The sequence below is a fragment of the Anser cygnoides genome, chromosome 2 (assembly GCF_040182565.1).
Source record: "Anser cygnoides isolate HZ-2024a breed goose chromosome 2, Taihu_goose_T2T_genome, whole genome shotgun sequence".
NCBI lineage: Eukaryota > Metazoa > Chordata > Aves > Anseriformes > Anatidae > Anser > Anser cygnoides.
In genome coordinates this window covers 47,690,943-47,718,590 of record NC_089874.1, presented here as the reverse complement: position 1 = coordinate 47,718,590, position 27,648 = coordinate 47,690,943, and the positions used below count along the sequence as shown (strand labels likewise).

The following is a 27,648-nucleotide window of genomic DNA, read 5'->3' as shown; positions in this document are numbered from 1 at the left end:
TGCCTGAACTGTAGTGGTCACAGGTATATTTGGATCCAATCCCTGTGTAAGTACGGTTATCACTTTTAATGTATTAACCGAATATTTTAGTGAGAGGAAGGTAGGGAAGATATTTGAGATGTTCAGAGAACACTTTTTTTTTTTTCCTCTATGTGCCATTTTAAATATGAGTATGCGGTGTAATTCTTTTCTGGTTAATGGTAATGCAACTATGGTGTCCTTTTTTAGCCTTCTAGGACTGCTTTTCTCCAAGGAAAGTGAGGTTGCGGTGGCATTAGTTGCATGTGTTACATGTGTATCCGCTCAAAAGAAATTGAACTGAGAAGTCATTTCTGTTATGCTTCAGGCATAGACAGGTTTTATCTCTGTAAGGGTTTGCAGAATTACAAATGTTTTAATCCTCACTAATGCTTGCTGACATCCATACTAACAGATTAAAGACTTAATATTATTGTAAATCTATACATTACCTTAACATTTAAGTGGCGTAAAATACCTCTTCTTTTTGAATATGCTGTAATTTTCATTTCTGGACAGTTAAAACTGCAGAGAAACTTCTAGAAGTAGCTTGAAATGGGTTGAGAATCTGTTAATGTATCAACTCCACATACTATTGTTGTAAATGAAGGTAATGACTGTCTACCCAGATACGAATCTTGCTTCTTTCTTCTCTTATTATAACTATACTACATCCATCCAGCTTGACAGCTGGTGTACAAGGTCTAAGTAATGTATTAAATTTAAGACACTTTTAGCAGATGCTGTAGAGCTTGCAGTTCATTACTACTTACATCATTGAAAGGGAAAATGGGTGCAGGTTGAAAGGAAAAAATGTGCTCTAGCTGGGAATGAGACTTTTTGTAAGATTATGTAATTAATATAAATTTGCTTTTCTGTTGTGCGCTTTTCCAGCTAATAAACTTTATTTACCTAAAATTCATACTAATCTTTAACCTTGTATCAAAGTTTTGAGCAGTTTTATAGTTAATATTTTATTAAAAATATTTATTTTAATATATTTTTCCTAGTGAAAGGATTAATATTTTAAATCTGGTGAAAATCAATATTGTCAGGACTAGAAGTAATCTGTGCATGTGACAGAGAGGGAAACAGCTTGCCTTCCTCCTTTCAGGATATTTTATATACGTTAAAATATATTTATAAATTTTATAATTATAGCAATAATATATAATTTTATTTTACACAAATATATGATTGTGCTTATAACATAGATGAAGAATCACAACCTCCTGTTTCATAGCCTCTGTTGCAGAGGACATGTGAAGAGCTTAAGTTTGGTTAACAGCACCAGCTTGCTGTTCAGTATGACATGTTCTGTGAGCTCCTATTTCCCTGCGCTTGGATAATATTTGCTTTACTCAACTGTGTTCAGTGAACAGGGGGTAATCATAGGGGAAATGTTAGACTGTATGGTACTTAAAGAAAAAGAGGCTACTATCTGACTACAGTAAATATAGGCTTGTATTTGCAAGCCCATAAGCATTTACTTTAAGAATAGTGAGTATTCTCTGTAATGTGTCCTTCTGTAATAGTACCCCCATACAATTCTGTTAGTCTTTAAATTCTGGTAATTTAATTGTGCATTTCTTGTTATGAATCTGTTTATAGTTACTAGAATTACCCACTAGTGGATACATTTATAATAGCGTGTGAAGATAATCAGTATCAAAACTTGTGCAGTTAATTCTTTTTTTCTTTTTAACAAAGATTTAACGGTTTTTCAAAAGTCAGTCATGGATCTTATGGCTCAGATTTCTTCATACAGATCTTCTCTCTTGTTCAATAAACCATTTTTTAAATAAAAACTTCAGTTTATTACAGTGACTAGCTTTTTTTTTCCATTTTGTTTTTCTACTGCACAGGGAAGGGAAGTAAATAACTTTAAATTTTGTTAATTCAGTTTCACAACTCTTTCATTCGAGTATGAAATGAGAAAACAGTAGGAACTGGAATATCATGACTTCCTCTTATTGTTTTTGAATAAAAATAATAGTCTGCTAGTCCTAAAATTTTGAAGGAGAGCAAAGCAGAAACAGCAATTTCTGTTACCAATATCAAATATTGTTCTTTGATTTCATCTTAATTTTAAATATTAAATTCTCAATTTTAATGAATAACCAAAAAGAGAGCAGATAAACCTAGTATATTTAATATAAATGCCATTCTTCTAAAACTTAACTGAATAGTAAGGTAGAGAAATAGAATTTAGTACAAGTGTGTAAAGGAACAGCTTACTAAATGCAAAGCTTAATTTTTATTTTTTTAATTTAATAAAACATAAGATTCTGAAAATTTTAGGATTGCATACATAAGTGTATTTAGTACGTCATCACAATTTACCAATTTATTAACCATTCATTGGGAAAATAAAACTTACAGGTGCAAAACAAGATTAACATTGATATTAAATCAGGGATTTCTGCTGGCTGACGTACATCATTAAAACTGCTAATTTTGAAAAGCCTGCCTTGATTCTCTATGACAAATGTACAATCTGAGTTGCATCTTCTTCATCAGGTCTTGCATGTGAACAAACAATCAGTCTTAACTTAGGTAACGTGGTGCTTTAATGTGCCTAGCTAGTCTGCTGGGTCTGTTGACTGCAACTCATTATCAAACAGCTAATCATTTCTCTGTTGTCTAAATACTATTTCAGGGGTGTTAGCTGAATATGGGTAATGCATGTTAATAAAACAGTGCTCAAGTACTTTAGTGGTATTGATTCCACAGTAAAAATAGTTCTCTCTATATATATTTCATCACAAAAGCAAAAATAATTCTGTATAGGTATAGAAAGCAAATCTACTAAAAGAGAAAATGCTATCTTTACCTGGTCACCATGTACTACAGAATTGCAATTGAACCAACTTGACTACTACTTTATCCAGCTGATATGTCAGAAGCTTTAAAACCTACTGATAGATTTATTTCTTTACTTAAATATGAAAGTTGAGTTCTCTCTGGAATGGCAGGTTACTTGAAGTTCCTGAATAATGTCTGAAGAAGTGTTCTGAAAGTTAAAGCAGTTAATGAGCATAGCATTACATAAAAAAGTGGGAGAAGGTCAAAGTTTGTTTAGTAGATCTTCTTGTTTTAATTTGAAGTCTACATTTCCAGTTCTTATATGATTTCTCTGTACAAAGATTGAGGTTATGTTATGAAGCTATTAAGGTCAGAAAGGGAAGAAAAATTAAACAACGTTGAGGATAAAGGCTCTTCAGAGCTCTGAGGAAGAAAATGTGCTGTACTGCCAAATATATTTGTAAATTTTATTAAAAACAAAAAAGGAAAGGTACATTTAATAACCTCTAGAAATGGAAATGATTGTTTTCTGTGATTAAGCACCAAATGCCTGATTTATGTATTTATTTTTTTAATTTTATTTTTTATGGTCTGATTCACTGATTCCTGAAATGCTTTTGTGAATCTATGATGTAACTTTCATGGAACGTTGTCTTGCAAAGTCTGCTAACAGGAGACTAGTTTTCACAGGTTATTTTCTTTGAGCTTTTGAGAAATTTGTGTGTGTGTGTGTATATAGCCTCTTTCTATATAGATGCAAATGACAGTAAGGTTAGAGACTGTAATCCAGCCTTTACCTGCAAAGATATTATGCCTTTTATAAACATAAATTTCATTTAATATTAACAAAGGATACAGGAGACAAGATATTTGTTTGTCAAGCAACTATGCATTTATGAATTTTTCCTTTAAAAAAAACCCATAACATTAGATATTGCAATGAATGCAGTTATAAATCCAGAAATGTTTGCAAGTGGTCTTTATCAAAGATCTCTGGAAGATGATGTCTTGCAATAAATCTGAAGTTACTTATAAGTTGCTCATAAATATTAAGGCACTTTCTTTTATCAGCATATCCTGAACTACAAGTTAGCAATTATAAGTTGATTTTCTGGTGTTTCAAGATTATACACAGTGATCCTTTCCCAGAAATTTTTTTAGTTGCCTCTCAGTTAAAATACTTTCTATATTACACTGTTTTGCTTTGTTTTCAGTGTGGATAAGTTCAAAGATTTTTATTTTTTTTTTTTATTGGTGGATCAACATTCTGCCCCTGGGCCAGGGCAATCCCAAGTACACACACAGGCTGGGTGGAGAATGGATTGAGAGCATTCTCCTGAGGAGAAGGATCTGGGGATGTTGGTTGATGAGAAGCTCAACGTGAGCTGTCAATGTGCGCGTGCAGCCCAGAAAGCCAACTGTATCCTGGGCTGCATCAAAAGAAACATGGCCAGCAGGGTGCGGGAGGTGATTGTCCCCCTCTGCTCTTCCCAGCACAAGAAGGATATGAATCTGTTGGAATGAGTCCAGAGGAGGGCCACAAGGATTCTCAGAGATGATGCTAGCACCTTCCTATCACTGCATGTCATACTCCTAACCTTATACACCTTACTTAGTCCCTGACATCCGTGTTGTCACCTTGTTGTGGTTTGCCCTGGTGGGCTGCCTTACCCAGCCTATTGCCCACTGGTGGGGCAGCGTCAGAAACAGAAAAGACCTTGACAATGTAAGCACTACTCAGCAATAACTAAAACATTTGTTTTATCACAAATCCCAAACAGTACTATATGCTTATGATGAAAATAATTTAGCTTTATCCCAGGCACCACCGTTGCACATCTACATCTGTTTTCTCAGCTTCAAACTTCCTGATTACCAAGATTTTTCTGCTCTACGCTTGTAGCACTCAAGCTACACCACTTCCTTGGTTATGTCCAGAAAAAGGGTGTATCTGTTACTTGCTTCTGACCTACATCAGCCCAACATCTAGTAGCTACAGCATTATAATAATTCAGAAGCAAAATCTGCTGCTGTAGCTACAATGCCAGCATATGAATGTGGCTATATTTTGTCATCAGTCTTTGTGTTGATCTTTTTCTTCCAGTTCAGAAAAAATGTGCAATGTGTCGTTATAGTCAGAAGTAGCATGTGTGCCCTCTCAGTGGCCCCCTATTCAGCCCAGGCGACAGTCTGTGGCAGTGACTCCATCTCTGTCACGCTATCGTTCCCATGCTTGAACTGTGTTGGTTGAGAATGTGAGAGGGTTACAGGATACATCATGGGAAACATGTTGCAGATTAACCACCACAGGTTAACCAGATGCTGTGAATTGCTTGACTTTTCCAGGATATCAAGTGAGGTGATTCCAGATCTTAAATGTTTTCTGAAATATCAATCTCTACGGTACAGTGAGCTCTACGAATATTTCAGCTGTGTTGAAAACCAGTTACCTGAGGCATCTCTTGTGGTTCACCTGAAAGCATATGTCTGCTCTGAATAATTTTTTGTAGGGAAAGCTTCATAAAAAAAGGCAAGATTATAAAGATTGTAGTCATTTGTGCGATGGGACTTGGTCAGCTGAAGTTATTTCAGCAGTTCCTTCAGCATGCGATGAAGCTGATTCTCAAGAGAATTAGACTTAGATCCTCCACAGAAGAAGAAAGGAGCGTGAAAGGCGTGTAATCAGAACTGAAAGGCGCGTAATCAGAGCTGAAAAATACGTGTTTTTATTCATGTCTTTTTACTGGATTAATTTGAGACCAGAGTGTAAGAATGACTATTAGATTCTCAACTTAGATGCTGTGCAAAGTCTGAGAAAATCATGGAAAACAGACTGTACAAAGTAAGAGGATTCTAAGAAGTGTCACTGTTTAGACCCCTTGGGCCTGGGTTGAAGTGCAGCTGGTTTGTATTTGAACAGAACCGTAAATGTTGAGTTCCCTGAAATGAGTGATAGAGGTATGCGCTGGGTGTGCTCTGTGTACAGGTAGTACTTGCTCCGTTGGGACAAATCCCAGAAAGGTTGAGTTGGGAAGGAACCGCTGGAGGTCACTTGGTCCAACCTGTGCTCAAGCTTGGAGCTGCTTCCCAGGACTATGTCCAAGTGGCTCTCCCTCCAAGGAGGGAGGCTCCACAACCTCTCTAACCTGATAATAAAAAAAAAGACCATTTCTAAGGGTTAAATGAAATAGTATGGGCAATATTACTGCTTGTTTAACATACATAAAAATAGCTTCAAATCTCACATATATCATGGAAACTGTTGAAAACCATTGACTTCAGAGACTGTATCCGTTTACACAGCTTGTTTGCTCTAATCTCATAAGTACTTTAAAAGTGTTAGAAGTAAATCCTTTCTGATAGTGAAAGGAAATATTTAAGGGACATAGTAAGTACATTAAATCTGTATTCACTGAACAGTCTTCTATTCCTGCCCTTGCAAGACAGGGGAGAGGAGGACAACGTGTAGATAGTTCCATCTTTCTTAAATTAGAGAAACAACTGGCTGCTCTACTCTTATATGCTTGCTACATAATGGAGCATATTTGGAGACATAACTGTATCCCAGCCAGCAGATAGCATGCTTTTCAATTTAACATGTGGTACCTAGATGGTCTCTTGCTTTATTGACTGATTCCAGCATCAAACATTAAGTTTAAATTTGATCTACGTGTGTATGGGAAAGTGATTTTCTACTAAGTCACCTGCACAAGATGAATCAGAATTTTCAGTTCCCCGCCTTCTCCCCATATAAATACTGTATAGCTACTTTACCAACTTATCATTTTAGTTCTCTGTAACTAAGAGTTTATGTCCGGTTCTCACGTAGTAAGGCACCAGTAAGGCTTCATATCTCCTGATTTATTATCTACAGAGAAGACAGCATTTTGTTGTTGTTGTTGTTCTTTTTGTAGCCTGATGGTGAGGAGAACTTCTAGGTCTTCTCGAGTAAACATAGTAACAGCAACTAGCATGGTTTTTTTCTTTTTTGTTTTCCTTTTTTATTTTCTTTCTTCTGACAAATCTGCTTCTATTTCTCAGAGGAAAAGGGGAGAAGGGATAACTGGCAATTTGTCACCTATGCTATTTACTTATTTTTCTCAATGTTGAATGTATAATATGGTTTGTAATTCTTATTTTTTCTTGTCCTTCTTTCTTACTAAATCCTTTGCCAATGGCTATTTAGCATAAGTGAAGAATATGTCGTTTCGATGGCATTTCAGATAGAGATTATGTTACATTTAAGGGTACATTTTGTTTGAGAAAAGATTATATATGTTATTATATGGTTTCTTTTTATTTTAGGCAATTGTACTTCTAACCGAACTCATCAGAGAGAACTTCAGGAATAGCAAATTGAAACAATGTTTTTTACCAGCACTTGGGGAGCTTCTTTACCTCGTAGCCAGTGAGGTAAGACTGTCAAATGATCCTTACAAATTTCTTTAACAGATGTGGTGAAAAAAATCCTGTGGAATAGTAGATAAAAAGCAAGTGATTTTGCCATTTGCATTCTCAAGAGTTTCTTGTTCTTGTATGTTCTGTGATACTTTTTTACTTTTTAAGGAACATACCGATTCTTTCATATACTCCATTTGATGTAAATTTAATCACATTCTTCAAATATAGAATTTTAACTTTGTCAAGCAATTCCATCAGTCACCATAATGACTTCAGGCCTCCAAGTGGCAGATGTGAGACTTAGAACGTCTTAGCTAGAGACCTTGATTAAATAAGGTATATCAGGACAACCTGTGATATCAATAAATTAATATATCTAGTCCAAATTAGATCTTGTTTTACCATGGTTGGAGTCACAGTGCTGTGGAAAAGAAACTGGAATGATCCTGGCCAATTTCAAAAGAAATTATGGTGATAGCTGACTAGATAGCTGACTAGATTTAAACCTACAGTCTAAAACTGGTAATGTACTTAAAAAAGTTACTTATAGTGAAGAAATACTATTAATAGTGGAACTGAAGATGACAGATCTTCTAAACCCTGGCCTTTCTTTTCCTTATTTCAAGAATAAAGTAGTTTCTTTAATTTATTGGAGATGAATGTTATATCAAACAGAAGAAACCTAGCCCTAGCTTCGCTGAAGAATTTGTCTTAGATGCATCATCTGGTTGGTCTGAATGCTATCACGTTAGTTTTCAGTCTGTGAGGTCACTTTGTAAAGGAATGAAAGTACAAAATAGATCTGTATTTTGACATTTTATAGCTCAACTTCCATGTTGTATTGTCCTCATGTAGTCTCCTGTGCATGTTCCATGAGATGAAGTGGCTGCCTTTTTTGTGTATGTTAGTAAGCATCATCTTTTACTGGTTAGGCAGTTGCTAAAATCTCTGTCAAACACACATGTTCTGAGTCACAAAACATATTCTCACATTGAGAAATTGTGTTATGACAAATACGTCCACAGGGACAAATTATTTTTAGCTTTTTCCTTTTTTTTTCAGTTTTCCTTAGAAGAAAAAAAAAATATATTTAGCTTGCAATATGTCTGATGACGTTATATAATCTTTAACCACTAATAAAAACAAATAAACCTAAAACTCCAACTTGAAAACTATATATGGCAAGAATATTTTGAACTTCTTGACTTTATTTTAAATTAAACTTTTGTGATTAAAACAAATCTGTCTACATTGGCTCTATAATAGCAAAGTAATTTGAATGCACTGACCCTAACACATTTTTTTTCTTCTGAAAATGTGAGCTGGGAAATTTTCAAGTCTATATGTATTTCTGAACTTCCTAATGTTTGAAGCGTGATAGCTTGTTCTAAATGAAAACTCCATATTTCAGGAAGAACTATAGCAATGTGTTGAACTGCTTTGAGTTAGAAGTTATTAGAGAATAGAAAGAAAGATTTCTCTACACTTATGATCTTTAGGCACTAAGTCTTGGTAAAACTTCAAAAATATCAGTGTGATTTGTGTGCACTAACACTTCAGTCGTATTTTTTCCTTTTTTAAAAAAAAGCTCTTTGTAAAAAGCTTTTAATTTTTCTACACTGTACCTGTGTAGCCTCAGAATACTGTAGTGTTGTAGACATTTCATTGTTGGCTGAACTGCAGAACAGTAGCATGGAATGACCTTGCCAAGATTACACACCAAGCCAATGGTGGTATAACAGGTAACAGTAACGTTTATTCCCAGTTTATATCTTCAAACAGTAAAGCTTTTTTACACCTTAACTAACATATGAAAAAGATAACTGATTCATTAAAAACTGTACACAAGCTGTATTTTATTTTTATTTATTTATTTTTAATTTTCTTCCATTTTGATGTTTAGACTGCTTGATTGTCTTATCAAGTTGCTAAACACTTATCAATTAAGCCCTTAACTTTGGGAACATACCTAGTTTTTATTTATTTATATTTTCCCCTGGCATTTTGCTAAGTGTTTCTAGGTCTTACCTCAACATTAATATGAAATAATGATAATTTCATTTTCAATTGATATAAGCTTTTGGTAAATCATAAATTATCCAACACTTAAACTATCAACTATCTAGGTACACAGTGATTCATTAGGTTATGTTACAGGGTCTCTGTTGTTCTGTGGCTTAGAAAATACTGGAGAGTGCAGATAATCTTAGTGGACCTTTGCCATCCTAAACTTTGATATTGTTCATGTACTTGCGTATCAGATCTCATAAATAAGATCTTGCACTCTTTATATGCATTTTTCTTCCAAACAGAAGCCAAGAGCAATTAAGAGTAGCATGAGTGGACTCCAGAGAGGATGTTCTATTACTCTTAAACAATTTGCATTAAGGAAAACCTTTCAAGTTCTATGTATTATTTCTGTTAATTTCATACTGTTAGTTTTTATTAGGGTGAAGAACCTAAAGTTTAATCAAAACCAGCATGAGCTGTGAGCGAAATGTAGGAAGATCTTGAAATGTTTGTTGATATATGTAAATTTATTAAATGTAAAAATGTGTAGTTATGCTTAGGTAATTAAGAATAGTGATAAATTTAATTTTTTATTTCTAACTTGACACTAAAACTTACAGAAAGCTATTCGTATGTTTAAAGAATGGGGTTTCTGGACTGCATTGTTTCTTAAAGCTTTTTTTTTTTTTAAAAAAAAGTATATTTAGTATGTGTAGTTACAGAAAAACTGTCAAAACTTCTGATTTAGTTAGATGAATAAAATGAGAAATAGGCCAATGCTTGTTACGGCATAGGCTGCCATTTTAACTGTCTTCACTCCTAGTCTTGTCCTTCCTCTTCTAAGTGGAGGCTATAGTTTTGAAGTTGCTGATATCTCTATGATGTTAGTCTAGATATGGAACTTGTTTCGGTCAAATCATAATGATACCTGCTAAATTTGAAAATTTACAGTAGGCTACTTGGAGGAAAAAAAAAGTGGAGTTACAGAATCAAAATCATGATACAAATAGCAGTGAATCAGCCTCTAGCAGGGTGATTTCAAGGAAATATACATAAGGATCTTGGAACAGTGGTTGATAGGTACTGAAAGATATTCCATACAGTAAGTTTTATTAAAAGTTTTGTATCTCTCTGAATGACTTTGAATGTTTTCTTCCAAAGTGAATTTACTTTATTTTAGCTGACAAACAAAAATAATTTTGTTTGTTTGGTATAATTAAATTTAAGAGAAACATTATTACATTTAACAAATAGTTGTCTCTTTCTGAGGTAATCAAAATGGTTGAGAGAAGTGCAAGATCATTTTATATGTACAAATTAGAAGGAATTAATGAAACCCAGAAAGATTAGGACAAATTCTGTAATGTGTTTTTGTAGACTTTATTTAAAGTAATAAGATACCATTTTTTGTGCTACACGTGAAATAACATTAAACGGTAATACTGCCCCGCAATTTAATATATTTTCTAGCATATGGTAATTTGAAAAGTATATAATGTGAACCTTATTAAGAATGTTACCCATTTTTATGTGTGTGAGATTATTGTGATTTTTTGATTTAATCATATCTGCTGTTGGCTTCATTTCAGGAGGAAAAAAAAGAGCACCCCAGAGAATGGTTGGTTGTTCCCTCAGCAGCTTACACTGTGCTAATGAGGTGTCTTCGGGAAGGGGTAAGGCTCTTTCATTGTCCTCAATAGAATTTCTCCACTGTAATAACCCTTTAGGCATTGTGTGAGAATTGTAGCCTGCAGCACTGCAGTAGCTTGTCAACCAAGTATTGCTCTTGAATTTAAATAATGATGATAAGACCATGACCTAAGCAGGAGATGAATGCAAAAATCCAATGTTGTTCTCTGTACATTCAACATTTATGTATTATTGCTTGGTTTTTGAAAATGGTAAATAAAAATTACTGTTAGTAAATATGGAATTTATTAATGCTGTGACTTTCTTGTGAGAAGTGTTCTGAATGTTTGTAGTACCCTCTCGCAATTTATTTTTTGTATAGTTCATTTTTACATGAGGTTTACTTTTGATTTTAAAGTGGCTGATACAGTTTTTGAAAACAGCATTTTTATCTTACTGGGTTATTAGTGCTCTTTTGAGGCCCCAAAGTAGTAACTAGTTTTATTCTGTTAAATGTGCCATGCTATATTCTTAATTTTTCTTGGTGATGATTTAACTGTGTTACAAAAAGGGAAGAAAAACATGCATATCATTCCAATTTGTAAAATGAACAAGAATTGAGTAGAGGGTTGGCATTTACTGTTTATATGAGACCACTTGACTTTATTTTTGCCCAAGGCAAAGCTCAAGGCAGAAAACATGATGGAGGTTGCTGGAGGGGGGAAAGCAAGAGAAATACCTTTTTTCATCTTTTTTTTGAGATCTTTATTGCCTACAGATTGTGATTAATAGAGGAAGAGTCTAGATGCATTTTAACATCTTCAAATCTTCAGGTGATCAAGAGCACACAACTGTTTTTGTATTGTGGACTATTTGGAGCTCATAATTAAAGTAAAATGTTATTCTAGGCACATTAGTCAGAAGCTATTTAATTATAAATTTATTAATGGAAGACTTGCTATTTCTGAATATTCGGTGTAAAGGAACTAAAAGGAGATATCAATAAGACACTAATTCTTATAGAATTAAATCAATTCTTAGTCCTGAAACGTGTCAACATTTTCTTAATAATTTATATTAATACACTTTTCTTGAAAAAAAAGAATAGAAATACATTTCCCATGCAATTGCTTGAATTAATACTTCTGTAAACTTGAAGTTATGTCTAGGTGAACCAAGCACAGATTTCTACAGTTGCTGTCTGCGAAGGTGCTAGATGTTTGTAATGTTTAAGATGTTTAAGTATTCATGCTTGTTTGTGTGAGTACAGTGCATATGTGCTATTACAAGTTCCTCTGTCTCAGTTGTGGCTGCCTCGGCTTTCTGGAACAGCACCATTAGTAGAATCAAAAATATCTATAAATATACCAAGTATTTCATAATATATGGGAATGAGAGATCAACGTTCTACTTACTATTATTAACTTGCATAATGTCTTTTGCTACTTTTTTTGTACCACTCTTGTAGCAACTCTCTTGTTATCCTCCGTAACTTTACAAGTCACCCCTCTTTCTTGGAAAATTATGTTGCAGCATCTAAAACTGGCTAGTTAAAATCATATTACTGTTAGACATCTATTTGCAAGAGATTGTAGTTTCTTAAGGAAAGAATAATCAGATATAACAACAAGTTCTTGTGCCAGATGCTTTGGATTTAAGGGTAAAAGAGGAATGAGCAAAGGAAAACTGAGAAGAATTTTAAGGTAATCAATTTAATTTATGGTGTCCCTTTTAAATATTTGTTTGCTTCAAAACATGTAAGACTATTGGAGTAGATGTATCCAGGATGACAGTATATCAGACTTTTCAGTCTCATTATTTAGTGAAAAACTAGATTTCACCATCTTTAGCAGAAAATGTTGCACACAAATAAATTGATTTCATGATTTTTTATGAAAAGATTTATGCAATGTCATAAAACGGACTGAGAATATAACCAAATGTCTCAGTTTTGTTTGTTTTTTTAAACGTTTTTGAAGCTGTAAGACTTTACAATGTGATGTACTGGAGGTCATCTAATCCAAGCTCCTGTTCAAAGCAGGTCTCAATAGATGAGATTGCTCTAGGGACATGTCCATTTGACTCTTGAAAATATCTAAGAGTGGAGGTCCAATGGCCTCTCTCAGCAACCTATCTAGTAGTGGACTACCCTCATAGGAAAAAAAAAAAGTATATGATTGAAATTTCCCACGTTACAAATTGTGGCCATTGCCTCTGGAGGCTGAACAGCTCTCAGCTTCTCCTCGTATCTCGTATATTCCAGTGCTCTGACCAACCTGATTCCCTTATGTGGTGAGGATGTAATTGGCACTGTGGACAAGAGGAGGGCGCTGAATGTTGTATGCCTTGGTTCTAGGAAGGCCTTTGACACACTCTCCCACACGCCCCTTATCACCAAATTGGTGAGATATGGGCTGGATGAATGGAAGATGAGGGGTGGGGGAAAATTTGCTCAAGTGATCAGTGTTGCAAAATCCATCTGGCAGCAGTGTCCCTCAGAGGTTAATACTGTTTAATGTCTTCAGGAATGGCTGGAGTATATTCTCAGCAGGCTAGTGGAAAACAGCAAATGGATGGTAGAGGGGAGCAGCAGCAACAGGCTGGATGGCAGGGCTGCTATTCAGAAGGACCAGAGGAGACCGGAGAAATGGGCTGATGGGGAGCAAATGTCAGTAAAAGGATTTTTAAGATGCTAGAGTAGAAGACTGAGAAATTATTTTATCAGTAGGGGATCACAAGTTCAGTTTCAGTGGACTTCAGTGCTTCTAGCACAAGGTGGAAGTTGATTTTGAGTTCAGGCAAATAACAAGCGTGTTCAGTGGTGTGTCAAAATAAGGAAATTGGTGTACTCCTATAAAAGTCAATAAGCCCAATCAGACATGTTTAGCCTTGGTATAACGATACAGTTTCTCAAAAGCCATGTAATAAATATTCCAATATGTATTTACTAATATTTTCCAATATTTATTTACTAATATTTCCAATAGTGACACAACATTTCTCTTCCAGGTATCTGTGTCTAAAGTTCAACTTTCAACTATTTGTGTGCAGTCTTTAAGATAGCAGGGTCATGATTTATACATCTGCAGGTGTTAGTTCCTACAACAATTAAAATAAGATTATTTAATATACATATTCTCAAAACAGACTTCAAAGATTTTTCAGGGCTCTTGTCCTTGTTTGCCTTGGTAAAGTTTACCTCTGTGGTCAGTGGGCATTCCCGTGTTAGGAAGACGTGAAACATAAAGGGTATTCTAATTTAATATAAAGTACATAATGCTAATATGGCTACCTTTTTCCTTCCATCCATTTTACTTAGCTTATTGCTCTCTACAACTACCTGAAAGGAAGGTGTGGGGAGCTGGGGTTCGGCCTCTTCTCACAGGTAACTAGTGATAGGACAGGAGGGAATGGCCTCAAGTTGCACCAGAGGAGCTTCAGGTTGGAAATGAGGAGACATTTCTTCTCAGAAAGAGCAGTCAGGCATTGCAACGGGTTGCCCAGGGAGGTGGTGGAGTCACTGTCCTTCGGGGTGTTCAAGGAAAGGTTGGACCTGGTGCTTAGGGACATGGTTTAGTGGGTGACATTGGTCATAGGGGGATGGTAGGGGGGATGACAGGACCAGATGATCTTGAAGGTCTCTTCCAACCTTAATGATTTTGTGATTCTGTGATTTATTTGAAACACCTTTGCTAAAGTTACCCGTGTCTCCTTCACCATAAATATATCATCCCATCTCTTATTTGAATCTCCTTGTTGACTCATATTTTTTTACTTTTTGTTATCACATTGAATGTTCAACCTACTCTTAACTCAATGAGATCTCAACTTTACTTTTGCTCCTCTTCACGCTTACGTTCCAGTCAATCCTCTCGTGTCTGCTCCCACTGTTTTCTCCCTTATGTTTGACCCTTGTTCCCCTCAGATCTTCTTAAGCATTTTTTAGATAGTGCTCATGGAACTAATAGTCCTTCCCATATCCAGACTGCTTTTTCATATCGTTTTTCATTTTCCTTGTCTCACTTTGGCTTGGATTATGTTGCTGTGGCCTCAACCTTTCCTGAGACTATCACGCTGAACAGTGGAGTCAGAGACTGTGTGCAGGCCTCCTTCTAAGCCCGTGTGAAAGCAGCAAGGATCTATTGAAACAGCTGTCAGGAGCTTGGTGTCCCTTTCTGCTTAAAAATGGCACGTAAATATAGGATACAGTTATAAACAGTTTTAGTAATTGCTTTGTAGAACCTGGAAAAAAAACAAACAAAAACAAAACACAATACAAACAATACAATTGCATGGGTGAATTAATGAATACAACTATAGCTAATTTACTGACTTTTAGAAAGTAATAACCCTGTCATTTTAAGAAAGGCTGTGGAGAAAGTATTTGAACCAGAAATAGTGAATGAGGTTGCAAAGGTTAGTTTTCTCTCTCTTAATGTGTTTTTCAAGGTACTGTGTAAGCGGGATTTTTAATAAATTAGATTTTACCAATAAGTTATAATGGTGGACCTTTCTCTCTTTTATGTGGACTTCTTCCTTTATGAGGGAGCAAGATATAAATCAAAGATTTTTGGTTCTGAACTGATAAGAACTTTTAATAATAAAAGGTAACTTTAAGAAGTATCTTCCAATATGTAATATAAGGCAATAATAAATATAAGGCAACTTTATAAATGATTTATAATGTATATTTCTAGACAGAGCAGTTCCTTTACGGTGAATTTGGAGGAGAAAGGAGAATTTGGATGACAAGAATAGCTTTATGGTCTACTTTCTCAGAAAGTATAGGATAAATTATAGTATAAAAGTGATAGTGTGAATCATATATATTCTCACTTTTATTTCTTCTTTATGTATCAATTTTCTACTTTACTGACAGAATTGCCTATAATGTAATAGTAGCAGTCTAAATCACACATATTATTACTTCTATTTCTTCTTTAGGTATCAGTTCTCTAGTTTACTGACAGAATGTTTTTTTATTTTTTCCACAAAAGGTACTTAAAATGTTATTTCTACACGTTCCTTCTTTGTGGATGCTTTATATTGCAAATTGTTGCCAAATTAAGATTTAATTCTTAAAATTGTGAATGCTTAGGATGCTACAGCTTTACTTCATTAAATTATGTTTGTAATTTCTTTTTATTCTGTATGTTGTCTTAGATGAAAGGAAGAACTATACAGAAGTTGATTTAGAATATTGATGGAATGCATTGTTACTTCCTGAATTTTTCAGTCAGCTTTTCCAACATTTCTTTATCAGTATTACATTTTTACTAAAGTGCATGTATCTATACATAGTACAATATGGAAAAACTGTTTTTTTTTTTTTACCTAAGCTTTAAATGAAGTTATGATATTTTTATGTAGTATTGTTGTTTAATGTAGGGACAGTGTCTTCAGCACCTCGCAGACTACTAGTGCACTGTTAGCTTTCTCACAATCAAAAATCTATATATCCAGTAGATGGTCATTTCAAAAAATGAAGGTAGATCCTTTTATAACTTTAATTTGTTTATTTTTATGTCACAAAAGGAACAGAAAGACTTGATTAAAAGAAATGATCTTTTAGCAGTTTACATCTGTTTACCATTCTCATATTTTGCTTTTATACATAGGTTCCTTTTCACTGAACATCCATGACTAACTGAAAACAGACACATCTGCAAATGTTCAACATGGCTGAAAATTAGAAGCTCTATCTTTAGTGCAATTTATAAAACTAGTTGAAATCTAAAACAAGTGAAAGTAGAGTGCTTCTTTTTGATACAGTTCTATTCATGGATTTAGATTTGATGCAGTTCATGATATAGTCAAAAGTAACAGTTACATACAATCTCTTTACTTGTATTTTGAAGATCCGTTGGTTTTTTTTTTTTTTTTCCACCACCATAGCTTATGTCCAGATAACTTGACAAGCTGCCTGCTTTAGTTAAGAGGTCAAATATTAGTTTAGGTCAGGCTTTCCTTCTAGAGAGCTAATTAAGCAGAAAATGGTGCAAGTCTTAATTATTTAGGCAGTGCTCAGGAATAGATCTCAAGAGAGTGAAGATGGACAATCTCATGTGGCAGCAAATGGAATTATTATGACAGCCTCACTGAGTTTTTAGAGCATTGTGATCTAGACCTTTTTCTAGCCAAAGAATTAGGACTATGTACTGCATTTATTAATTGTTGCTGCCTGTTCGAAGTAGCAATGGAGCCTCAGTCAGTGTTCCTAGCGATCACTTACTGTGTAAGAGAGATTGAACTTGACTATTAACCTTTCAATTATGGATTTCAAATGCATATAGTTAATATGATAAATTGGTGTATTTTTTTTACCTTAACTGTAAGAAAGAAAGAAAAAAAGACTGAAATTTGAAAGTTTAATGCACAGAAAAAGATATAAAATGAACATTATATATAAAAAAGTTCTCAGAAGCTTAATTTTGGTAAATATGTATATGTATTTAGGTATTTAATAGACTGAGATGATTCACTATGTTGCAGTAATAAAAACTGTAAAACCAGAGAAACCTGAATCCCCTTTGCTTTCATGGCTGTAAATCAGAAGTAAGTAGAAGTCAGAGTTTTATGATAGAGCATAATTGGTTTAGATGGGAGTTGGTTCTGTTATTTCTCTTACATATTTTGAGTAGAGCTGTAGTACTTTGGGAGAACACAAAGGATTAGATTTAAAATTGCGAATAAAAACTTTTTTAACAGCGCTATACCAGAGTTTCCAAACATCTCTACATCAGTGTCTGTATTTTAGAATACATATTTCTGTAGGAGGAAGAATGGCTATTGAATATATTTTTAATAAAGTGTATGTTCTCCACTTCTGGATGGCTTTTGTACCACTTTCTGAAAGGTTTCATTATCATTGCTCACAGTTGTTGGTGGGTCTGATTGTGAAGATAAATGTCAGAAATCCAAAGGGTAGTAGTAGGATGATGTGGAGATTAGTATAAGAAAGAACTCCATTAGATGTTATGATGAATTATTTGTGAAGCCAGGCTCTGAGGTAGACTTGACAAATTAAATTGGTTGTCCTTCTCATATTAAAATTCACTCTTGCTGAACTCATGAGTGCTATTTAAGACATTCTTGAAGGACTTCACTTATTCACAGTTAAAGATGGAAATAAGGTGAGGCAATGGACAGCCAAAAATACACTAGGAATGAATCTTCTAGTTTTGTTAAGGTTTTAAGTGAAAGCAGAGTCAAGAAAAAAAAGTAAAGGTTGCTTTGAAGTGACCTGTACTAAGCTTCCACTTGGGTCAGTAACAGTAATGTTGAGGAAAAATGACTGCCATGTGATTTCTGTGATACGCTGATGTCTTGCCCTTATTCTGACACGTTTTTTATTCAATAGAGAAACTGTAGTGTGTATAGTATTATGTAGATATGTAAACTACATTTGCAGACTGTTTGTGGTATGCATAAATAACTTTATTTTTTATTACAGAATCACATAGTGGCTTTCCAAAATGATTTTGCAGATAAAATGATTTGATTAGTCCTAAAAATAGCTTGAAGGATTGAGAATCTCTTAGGAAAATTTAGGAATTACTGTAGTAAATTGGACCCGATAATTTATCTTAGACTTTGGTCAGCATTGTCTGTTTCAGAATCTGAAGAAAAGGGAATTTTGGAATAACCTGACTTGTAAGAAGGCCTTTTCTTTATCCCAATAAATTGTTAGTTGTTTTGAATAAAGAGTTTACTTCATTTAATTTGATTTTTCCTAATATAACTGTACGTCTCAAACTCATGCTATTCAGAGACTATTGTAGTGATGAGTTTTGGTACACACCCACATTCATTCATAAAGCACTGATCATGGAACACCTGTAATGTAACAAAGGCTTTTCATTTTTTTTAGTGGCTACATTTAATTTGGGGTGATCATTTGGAGTGGAAAGATTTTGTATTAAATTATACTTGTATTAAATGTCTTCTTTACAGTAGGAGAGAAAGGGGGAGGTATACGATTTGTAAACATGTTCCTGTTACAAGCAGAGGTTTCTTATGAAATAACTTTGCCAAATATCAAATAAAAGTAAGAAACCACACTAAGGCAATACACATTGAATAAAATGTGGACATAGGACTTAGTTTAAAAGCAAATCAGAAACGTTACAAATATTTACATGTAAGTCTTTTATTTCCGCTTATTCCTATAGGAAGACCGGGTAGTGAATCATTTGGCAGCAAAGATCATTGAAAACGTTTGCACTACTCTCTCTTGCTATGCACAAGGATTTATTACAGGAGAAATTGGACCTGTCTTATGGTACCTTTTCACACATTCTACAGTAGATTCTTTGAAGATAACTGCTATTTCGGTAAGAAATGTCCTTTCATTATATAGAAATGTTTCCTGTTTTACTTTGAAAATTTTTTGTTCTGAAACTGTTTTGGTTTTTTTGAGCATGTTTTCTGTGTGTGTATTACATATTATATTGAAATGTACTTACAAACAACTGAAAAGTACACATATTGCAGTCCAGTTTGATTATGTTTTTCTTACTCTTTCTTGGTGTAAGAATAGACCAATATAACCTGCCTAAAAGGGCTAAAAGATGGTTCAGGTAGATTTATCAGTTAGTCAGCATGCAACATTTTGATTAAAATTCATATTCCTCTTCGTGGCAGTATCTTATGAAGATGTTGCCCTTGTTCATATTGTTCTACATTCCCTGAGATACCCTGTAATTGAAACCTAATACATCCACCCATGTTGAAAACAAATGTATTGAAAGTTCTTGCAATTAATCATTTTCTTGAGCATATGTTTTCTTGTGCTGGTAATCATGACTTGTGTTAGAGAAGTTTAATTTTTCAAGGAATCAATAAAATCTTTGTAAAATTGAAATTTATTTTAATGGTATATTTTAACTGAAGACATTTGAAGTCATCTCGTTACTTTCTGTACAGTTGTCGAGGCTAGTCTTTGCCCTGAAGAATTTATAAGTTAACATAGGATGATTGTAAGACAAAGAGCTATGACATACGATTAGAAGGTTGGAAGAAAAAGATTTGTGAGGTAGACAGTATTTAGAAGGGCTGTGAGTTTAGCCATATGTCTTGTTTACTGAACAAAAGCCTTGGCCACCAATACAGGTAATCTTTCAGGGTTGAACAGTAAACTGACTTATTTTAAATGAAACGTGATAACTGGATGCTGATTTCCTGACTTGCGCTCAGGCTCACTAATAAATTCGTTTGGGCTTCCCTGATGGAAAATGGTAAAGTTACTTCTTCACTTGCATGCACTTAGGTAATGTAGCACTGAGGTAATAAATGAGAGAGAATTAAAAGCATCTTTTAACTGTGGCTGATGAAAAAAATGGTAGAAAAATAAAAATTTTAGATAATATGTGTGTATGTATTAGATACTGAACCTCAACATGTGTTTTTGGAAAATACTTGCATGGAAAATAAACTGCTCAAACACTGGGAAAATGTGTTGTCCTTTTAGAACAGCACATTTTATTTAGTAAAATACATGTTACAGAGGCCTTTGTTCTGGGGTATCTGAATTCTTTGTAACAGCTTGGTATTAAGACTATTATGGGTAGAGGATTACCAGTCTTTAAAAATGTGAAATATATGTGTAACATCTATACAGAACATTTATATCTTAAACCTGCTTGTGAGTCTGGCTTTTAGGCTGATTTTACGGAAAGGCTATTTTTTGAGACCTTAAGCATTTGACGTATGAATTTTATGCATGCATTATGACTGTATATATGATGAAAGGCTGGAGATTAGAGTTATGATTTTCTTTACTTATTAAGTATTTAAAGAAGTCTGTTCAATCTGCTCTTGTACCACTACGTTGCCACAAGGCATGCTTTCTATCTTGTGCTTTCAGTTCTTGTCAATCATTAGACTGGGCAGTTTTTATTTGCTTGCTACTAAATCATAGCTCTTTTTCTCTCGTTCAGCTTGTCCTTGAAATTTTCCTCCTGATTCTCTGCTATCCACATGAAAAATTTTGCTACAGAAATAACCAGTCCCTTGACTTCTACACTAGACTCTTCTGGCAGGGGCTAGTCGAGCAGTTACTCCTATTTTGTGTGTTACAAGGAGCAGTGTATTTCAGAGAACTACATTCAGCCACTGATGAAGCAAAATCATTAAAGAAAATGTCAGTGGGCTTCCTTTACCCCCCATTGAAAAGTCAGTTTCTTCTTGGATGATATACTGCACCCGAGGAAGTTGAGAGCTTTTGTCTGCTCAGAAAGATGCGGGAGTTACTTCTCTTTCTCAGAAGACTCTTCTCATCAGTAAATACCTGTTAGAGTTTTTTTAGCTGTCAACTCAGAAATCAGTATCATTACTGCCGTATTATTTGCACACTTTGCCCTCAGGTGAAGTTTGTGGTGACTATCAGAAGGGAGGATTGTTGTTTGTCCCTGTCTATCCTTAGCCTCTTTGAGATCCCATACATGCCATCCTCCCAAGACTGTAAGGTTGAAGTGAACCATGGATAGACGTTTTCTTTGCCAGAGCATTTATGCCATGGGTAGCTATCCTGTCTTGAGCACCACTGGAGTTGCCTTTTATTGTGTAACATCTGATGAGAAGAGCCTCATGCATTTTATATGGAAAGTGGGAAAAATGTTTAAGAGGATGCTAAAACCTGAACTGTGTATTGTAGCCTAGATGATTTCTCCCCTTCCCGCTTTTTTTTGAGTATCCATCAACAGCTACTACTGTTTACTAGTCAGAGAGACTATTTAACTGCTCAGTTCACTCCATCAGTGCTGGCATTTGTGCGGTCTTTTCCAAGTGAGGAGGTTGAAAGTATCAGAGATTTTGGGTTGCTCTACTCAGTTCCTTCATCTCATCACTGCAGCTGTGATAGAGCAAAGTGATCTGGATGGGCTCCTTATTCAAGCAGGTATGTTAAATGCAGTGGCATGTATCGTACGTTACCATATTTAAATTGTACCTCAGAATTGAGTCATCTGGCATTCCTGGGTTGGCTCTCATTAGCCTTGCAATGATTGTCTCATTTTTGCCAAGCTCTTACCCCTTGATTTTTTTTTTTATTTTAATTTTTTACTTTTCATGCAAATTCAAAGACAATTGTCAAAGCTTACTTGTCCTCAGGAACTACTCTGCAAGCCCTCTTATAGGTGACGTATGTTAGTACCAAGCTGTGGTTTTTAAGAGGCCGTGATAGCTGCAGTTACCAGGATTCTCTAAATGAACTCAGATGATTTGATAGATGTCCTTTCTATTAATTTTTGTCTGTCAAGCCCAGGTTCCTTAGCAGTGCATGCTTTAATGTCCAGGATGGCAGTTTAAAGTGATTACCAAGTGGTGTCTGCACACTGAATTCTGCTGATGCAAAAATTTCCTCAACATCTTGTGCTTGAATACGTGCAAATCTGCAGTATAAATGTACATAAGGAGTATATAAGCAAAAACAAACAAACAAAACCCACCACCTGTTTCCAACATTTTTTCCTCTGAAGGCAGCAGGCTCACTGAAGAATCATCCCTTTCCCTTGGGTAGTTACTGAGGCTGCAGTCTTGCTAGAGGTGGGGGCTAGCTCCAGGTAAACATATTGGGGAGCTTTGAATGAAACCAGCAGGAGAGGGACTGCAGGAGTATGAGACATTCAGTCTTCTACATCGGTGGTCCAACTGCTCCATTTCTTGTTTTTCTTGTCTTGATGGAAATTATTGCTATCTATGTAGCAGATTCAAACTCCTCCTTCCACACAGATCATTTCACCCAAGTGTGCTTTTTGTCTGAAGTTGTTCCTGGGTTTTCCCCTTGCTGTTCTGGGGACTGTGCTCTTTATTGAAGAGGTATAATGAGGTATAATTATTTTGTATTGCATATGAAGTGAGATGGACCAGTAAGTTCCTAAAGTAAAACATACTAAGATGGTCCTCTACTCCTTTTGCTTCTTTGTAGCAAAACACCAAAGGAACAAAAGGGTGAACTTGGATTTATTGGATTTATTAATAAAGACCTGATGTAAATCTTGGTTATGTATTAATACTGCTGGGGTGTTTGGGCGTATAACATTAACTTTAGTAAATACTCAAATAACCACTTGATACTGAAATCTAGCACAGGTGGATCTTTTCCCAGCTGAAGTTTATAGAGATTTAAGTAACAAACTATTTTTTTTACATAGCATACTAATGTATTCTCAGGTTATATTGTACTATACAGTTTCTACGTTCTTTAAGTATCATTGTAACATACTGTTGCCATAGTTATGTAGGCATTTTTTATTCTGCATGACCATGTAAATTGAAATCAACAGCATTCTATTATGTTTTATAATGCAATCGTTCCTGCCTTGTTTAAATGTATCCTGAAGAATATTCTTGACTGACATGTATATCCGCATATAAAAATACATCTCTGTTAAAAATACATGTGCTGTGTCTTTACCTAGAGGTAGCAGGCTGTCTGCAAAGTGTATCAGCAGTGGGGCACTAAGGAGTTTTACTTACGATTGTTTCAAACAGTAATAAAGATATATGTAGAAAATTTTCAGTCTTCAGTCTCTGGAGTCAAGAAATGAGACTTTTCGTTGTCCTAACTGTCAGAGGTGGCAAATGGGGATTATGTCTCAGTATTTTTGCTCACTTTGGAGTCCAGCCTGCCTCAGGTAAATATCACAGATTTTGCCTGTAGGAAAATTATATCTTTTATTGTTTTGCTAGATTTGGAGAAGAAATAATTCGATAAGATGCCAAAGTGACATTTTGACAAGCTTAGCAGCAAGAAGAATATTTTCTTTGTAGTATATTGGAAGTTATATCCTCATTTTAAAAAATAATTTATTTAATTTTTAAGAAATAACTTCTTCTGCTACAGGAGAAGTAACTACTTGAAATATAAGCCACTTAAATGCAAAAAAAATTGGGAGAGCTCAACACAGTTGTTTTGTTTCTTGTTTTTTCTTAAATAATTGATGCTGAATAGTTTCTTTCAGAGACTTGGGTGGTCTCTGAAAGTTACCTATGTGGTAGACATGCAAGACCAGGAAGCAATGGATAAGGCACAGATGGCGTTAGGGTTGGAGCTGCTGAGAGAAAAGCTGCAGCCTTAAGTCTATGCGGAGAGCAAGGACAGAAGTTCATTCTAGGAGAGGCTCTGCCAAGGCCTTTCTCACTGTGATCATTTCTTGTTCAAAGACTGCTGCTGAGAGAGGAGGGTGGCGTGAAGTCTTCTCTTATTCTAATCGTTTCCTGATCCTTGCTCTACTGCCTTTTCACCTTTCTTCATCTGTTTTCTCCAGATGCAGATCTACTTAAGTGATTTAGGAGAATGTCTTCTATGCCCCATTGAGCTCTCTCTTCTGCTTTTCGGATGAAGTGTTGGTTTCACTCATTCAACACAGCTCTCAGTGACATACTAGCCAATGGGGGTTTAAAGCTTCACCCCCATTGGTCAGCTGGAGCTTTTCTGCTGTCTCTAAAACTGCAATACAGTCCTAGGTGGTGGATCACCTCCTACACCTTGGAGGTGATCTCGATGGCCTTGTGGCCATGGTCACCCTTTTTTGACCAGGTCCATAGCAAGGAGTCAAGGCATTGGCAACTCCACATTCCCCATGTTAGCTCACCAACATCGCTCCTGATGCTTTGGCACAGTCTGTCCCCAGGTCCCAGCAACTCACTGGTAATACGACCCTCGATGATACATTTTGTAAATGTGCATACCTTGTGCCTGCTCATTTTGAGAACTCAGACTAGAGATGAAGAGCTGGATTGTATCCCTGGGGAAATAGACCGTGCTGTAGTAAGAAACTGAGATTGACTGCCTATGTTTTAAGAAAGAAGCAAAAAAAGTGGGGGGAGGGAGAGAAAAAGCTGCAATCAATATGGTTCTGGGACCAAAAAGGACAAGGATGAATAGGAAAGATGAACAGCATCAGTAAAATGTCTGTTTAAAAACATATGTCCTTGGTTTATTATCTTTTTTACTCCGTCCTTTTTTCTTTTTTTTTCCCCCTCCTCTTAAATGGGAGCTTACTGCTGAATGCATGCAGAGTAAGCAGTAGTTTCTAAATATAGGTGGTCAGGAGAGAAAAAAGAATTGGTAATACTGAGTACTTTTCACAGAATAAAGTTGCCTTCAGAGTTCCCTAAAACCAATTCAGATTTTAATGTGAATCAAGTAATTAGTCCGTTTTCCTATCCTAACACTACTTTCAAGCCAAAGAAAATTAAATGCTATTTTAAATGTCTGAAGAGTCATATTTTCTTTAACTGGAGACCGCAAAAGCAGTTACAGTGTCTTGAAGGTTGCATTTCCTGAAGAAAAGCCGTGTTGATTTGGAGACTAATCCACCCTGGAGGTCATTTGATAATGTTTGTTATGAAATAGCTAAGTTAGCGTCCACTGAACGGGGTTTGTGATCACTTCTCTAGAGCACAGTCAGTATCTGCATTTTCTGTTAGAACTGTTTTCCTCACTGACACTTGTAAATCTGCTATTTGGAGAAGAGTTTGTATGTTAGCAATACTAAAGAGCACCTCTTAACAAATATCTAGAGCTAAAGTAGTTAGACTGAGGCAAACTGAAGCCTGGTTTTGGATGGACTTCAGATAATAAGCTACTGCATATCAGATTATGGTTAGAGAGTGTCCACCAGCAAAGAGAGAGAAGAAAGATGCCCACGCTTATGGGTGACCAGAGTTTCTGTGGTGTGTGCCATATCAGTATTTTCTGCTGCCTGTGCTTTTTTCTAGCAGTGTTATCCAATACTGCCTACATTCTGTACTGATGGAAGTCCCAAGCATGGACTATGCCAATCCATCATTATCATCCTCTGGAGAGAGAGAGAGTAATGTGACTGCTTGATGTTGACGTACCAAAGATTTCAGTTTCAGCTGCATGGGGTGTATAGCAATACATTTCAATACATTTAGAAGAATTACAGGTCTCTTAAAAAAAAAAAAAAAAAAAAAGAGAGGAAGAAGAAAAGAAGAATAAAGTAGCCTTTTCCCCAAATGTTTATCTTATGACTGAAATTGTGTGAATTCTCTGTATTCCTAATCTATTGGAAAAGTTGTTACTATTTTATTCTCTATTATTTTTATTGAGATAAGTCTCATTAAACAGCAATATTTGTTTCACTTTTGTAGGCTTTATGCAGAATTACTCGTTGTTCACCCAGTGCTTTCCAGAGCGTCATTGAAAAAGTGGGATTAACAGCTGTACTGAATTCCTTGGCAACTGGAATATGCAAAATTCAGCAGTACATGCTCACCATGTTTTCTGCGATGTTGTCATGCGGGATTCATCTACAGAGGCTGATTCAAGAAAAGGTTTGGTTTCAGATTAACAATATTCAATGGCATGGAATTTCAGTAATAGATAGTTAAAGATGCCTGTGATAGTGCTTTTGTATTTTCAAAATGTTTATCTCAGTACCACTTAAGTATCTGAATAGCTGGAAATTAGGAAGAGATCTCTCAATTTACTCAAAACTAGGAAATGCAGATTTAACATCTTACTTGAGAAAAACATTTTAAAGGCTCAATAACGTCCTCCAGAAAATGTTACTTAGAGAAAAATACCTTTTTATGTAATACAGATTATATTTATGTTGATCTTGTATTTTTGTTTGTTGAAAACAGAAATAATGAGGTGTATAGTTTTTCTTGTTCTCTGATTCTCAAGAGCTGGTACTAATGGATATATAAATTGCTACTGCAGTTGGAATTCAATCAATTTAGAAAACTCTATGACCATAGCTGATAATGGCACTAAGGAAAAGCAATAAAAAAAAGCAATGAGGACAGCTACTTGGGTGGAACACTCTTAGACATTTAAAAGAGAAAATGAGTGTCCTGAATGAATCTAAAGCTGTATTTTATCCTATCTTTAAAGGACTTTGGCTAGTTTGTACGTCAAATGTCTTGCATTTAGAAATTCACATTTAAATAACTGTCGGTTTTCTTTTTAGTGTCACTGAATAAAGTTACTAGTTCTGATGTATGTGTAATATAATTTTTGGGAGAGATGATTAAAAGCTTTCTATTTCAGTTACCAAAATATTCCATGTTTAGAGAAATAGTGTTTAATTTTTGACACTAATTCTGCACAATTCACAAACAAAAAAAATCTCTGCTTGGAGAGAATAAAAATTACAAAGAAAATAAGAACTGTAGCTCATGTTTTCATCAGACATTCTGGTGAAGTGTGCTGTAACCTGACATTCATCTTGACTATAAAAATACTTTAGGCTCGACTTGAGAGACAGTCATTTGGTTTCTATAAATATTGTTTTAGCAATAATGTTTAAATGAAAAAAAATAATCTACTGTCTTCCACCAATCTCTTCTTGCAGCCTGAAGTCAGTCATTCTCTTCCTAAAAGTCATTTCTGTTCCTTGTCAGAATTGTCAGTGTGCTTTTTGTAAATGCCTGTCAACTGGCCTTAAGCTTTCCACAGACACCACTACAACAGCATCAACAGGTGGCAAATTGTCCTGTAACGTCACAGTTTCTAACAGTGTGTCTTGGTGCAAGTTGGTGACATATTCAGAGAAGTCTGTTCAAAGAACATTCACTTAAACATTCGGAGAAAGACAGCGATGTGTAGCAAGCATATGGCTACAGCATGATGCTTTATGTGAAGAATTTGTTGTTTATGTAAGACTTGCATTGCTAAAATGACTGCCTTTCTGATACAGGGGCTCTTAACTACTTGAATCAAATTTTTGACATATGTAAAAATAATCAACTCTGAAATTCTCCAACCAGTTACAGAAAAAATACAAAGTAATGGTTGGAACTCTGTGGCTT

The 27,648-nt window shown here is 35.1% G+C and overlaps 1 protein-coding gene across 10 annotated transcripts in view; it reads left to right on the top strand.

Moving 5' to 3' along the window:
- The window catches only part of ULK4 (unc-51 like kinase 4), a 246,606-nt gene that overhangs the window by 37,684 nt on the left and 181,274 nt on the right, over positions 1-27,648 (top strand). For all 10 annotated transcript variants that reach the window (XR_010829259.1, XM_066992021.1, XM_066992022.1 and 7 more), the window contains exons 18-21: positions 7,129-7,236; positions 10,824-10,907; positions 19,035-19,196; positions 25,984-26,166. Coding sequence is in view for 9 of the 10 variants with exons in the window: in XM_066992021.1 (XP_066848122.1) it covers positions 7,129-7,236; positions 10,824-10,907; positions 19,035-19,196; positions 25,984-26,166 (537 nt within the window). In the remaining variant the exon portion in view is untranslated. The remainder of the gene's footprint in view (positions 1-7,128; positions 7,237-10,823; positions 10,908-19,034; positions 19,197-25,983; positions 26,167-27,648) is intronic.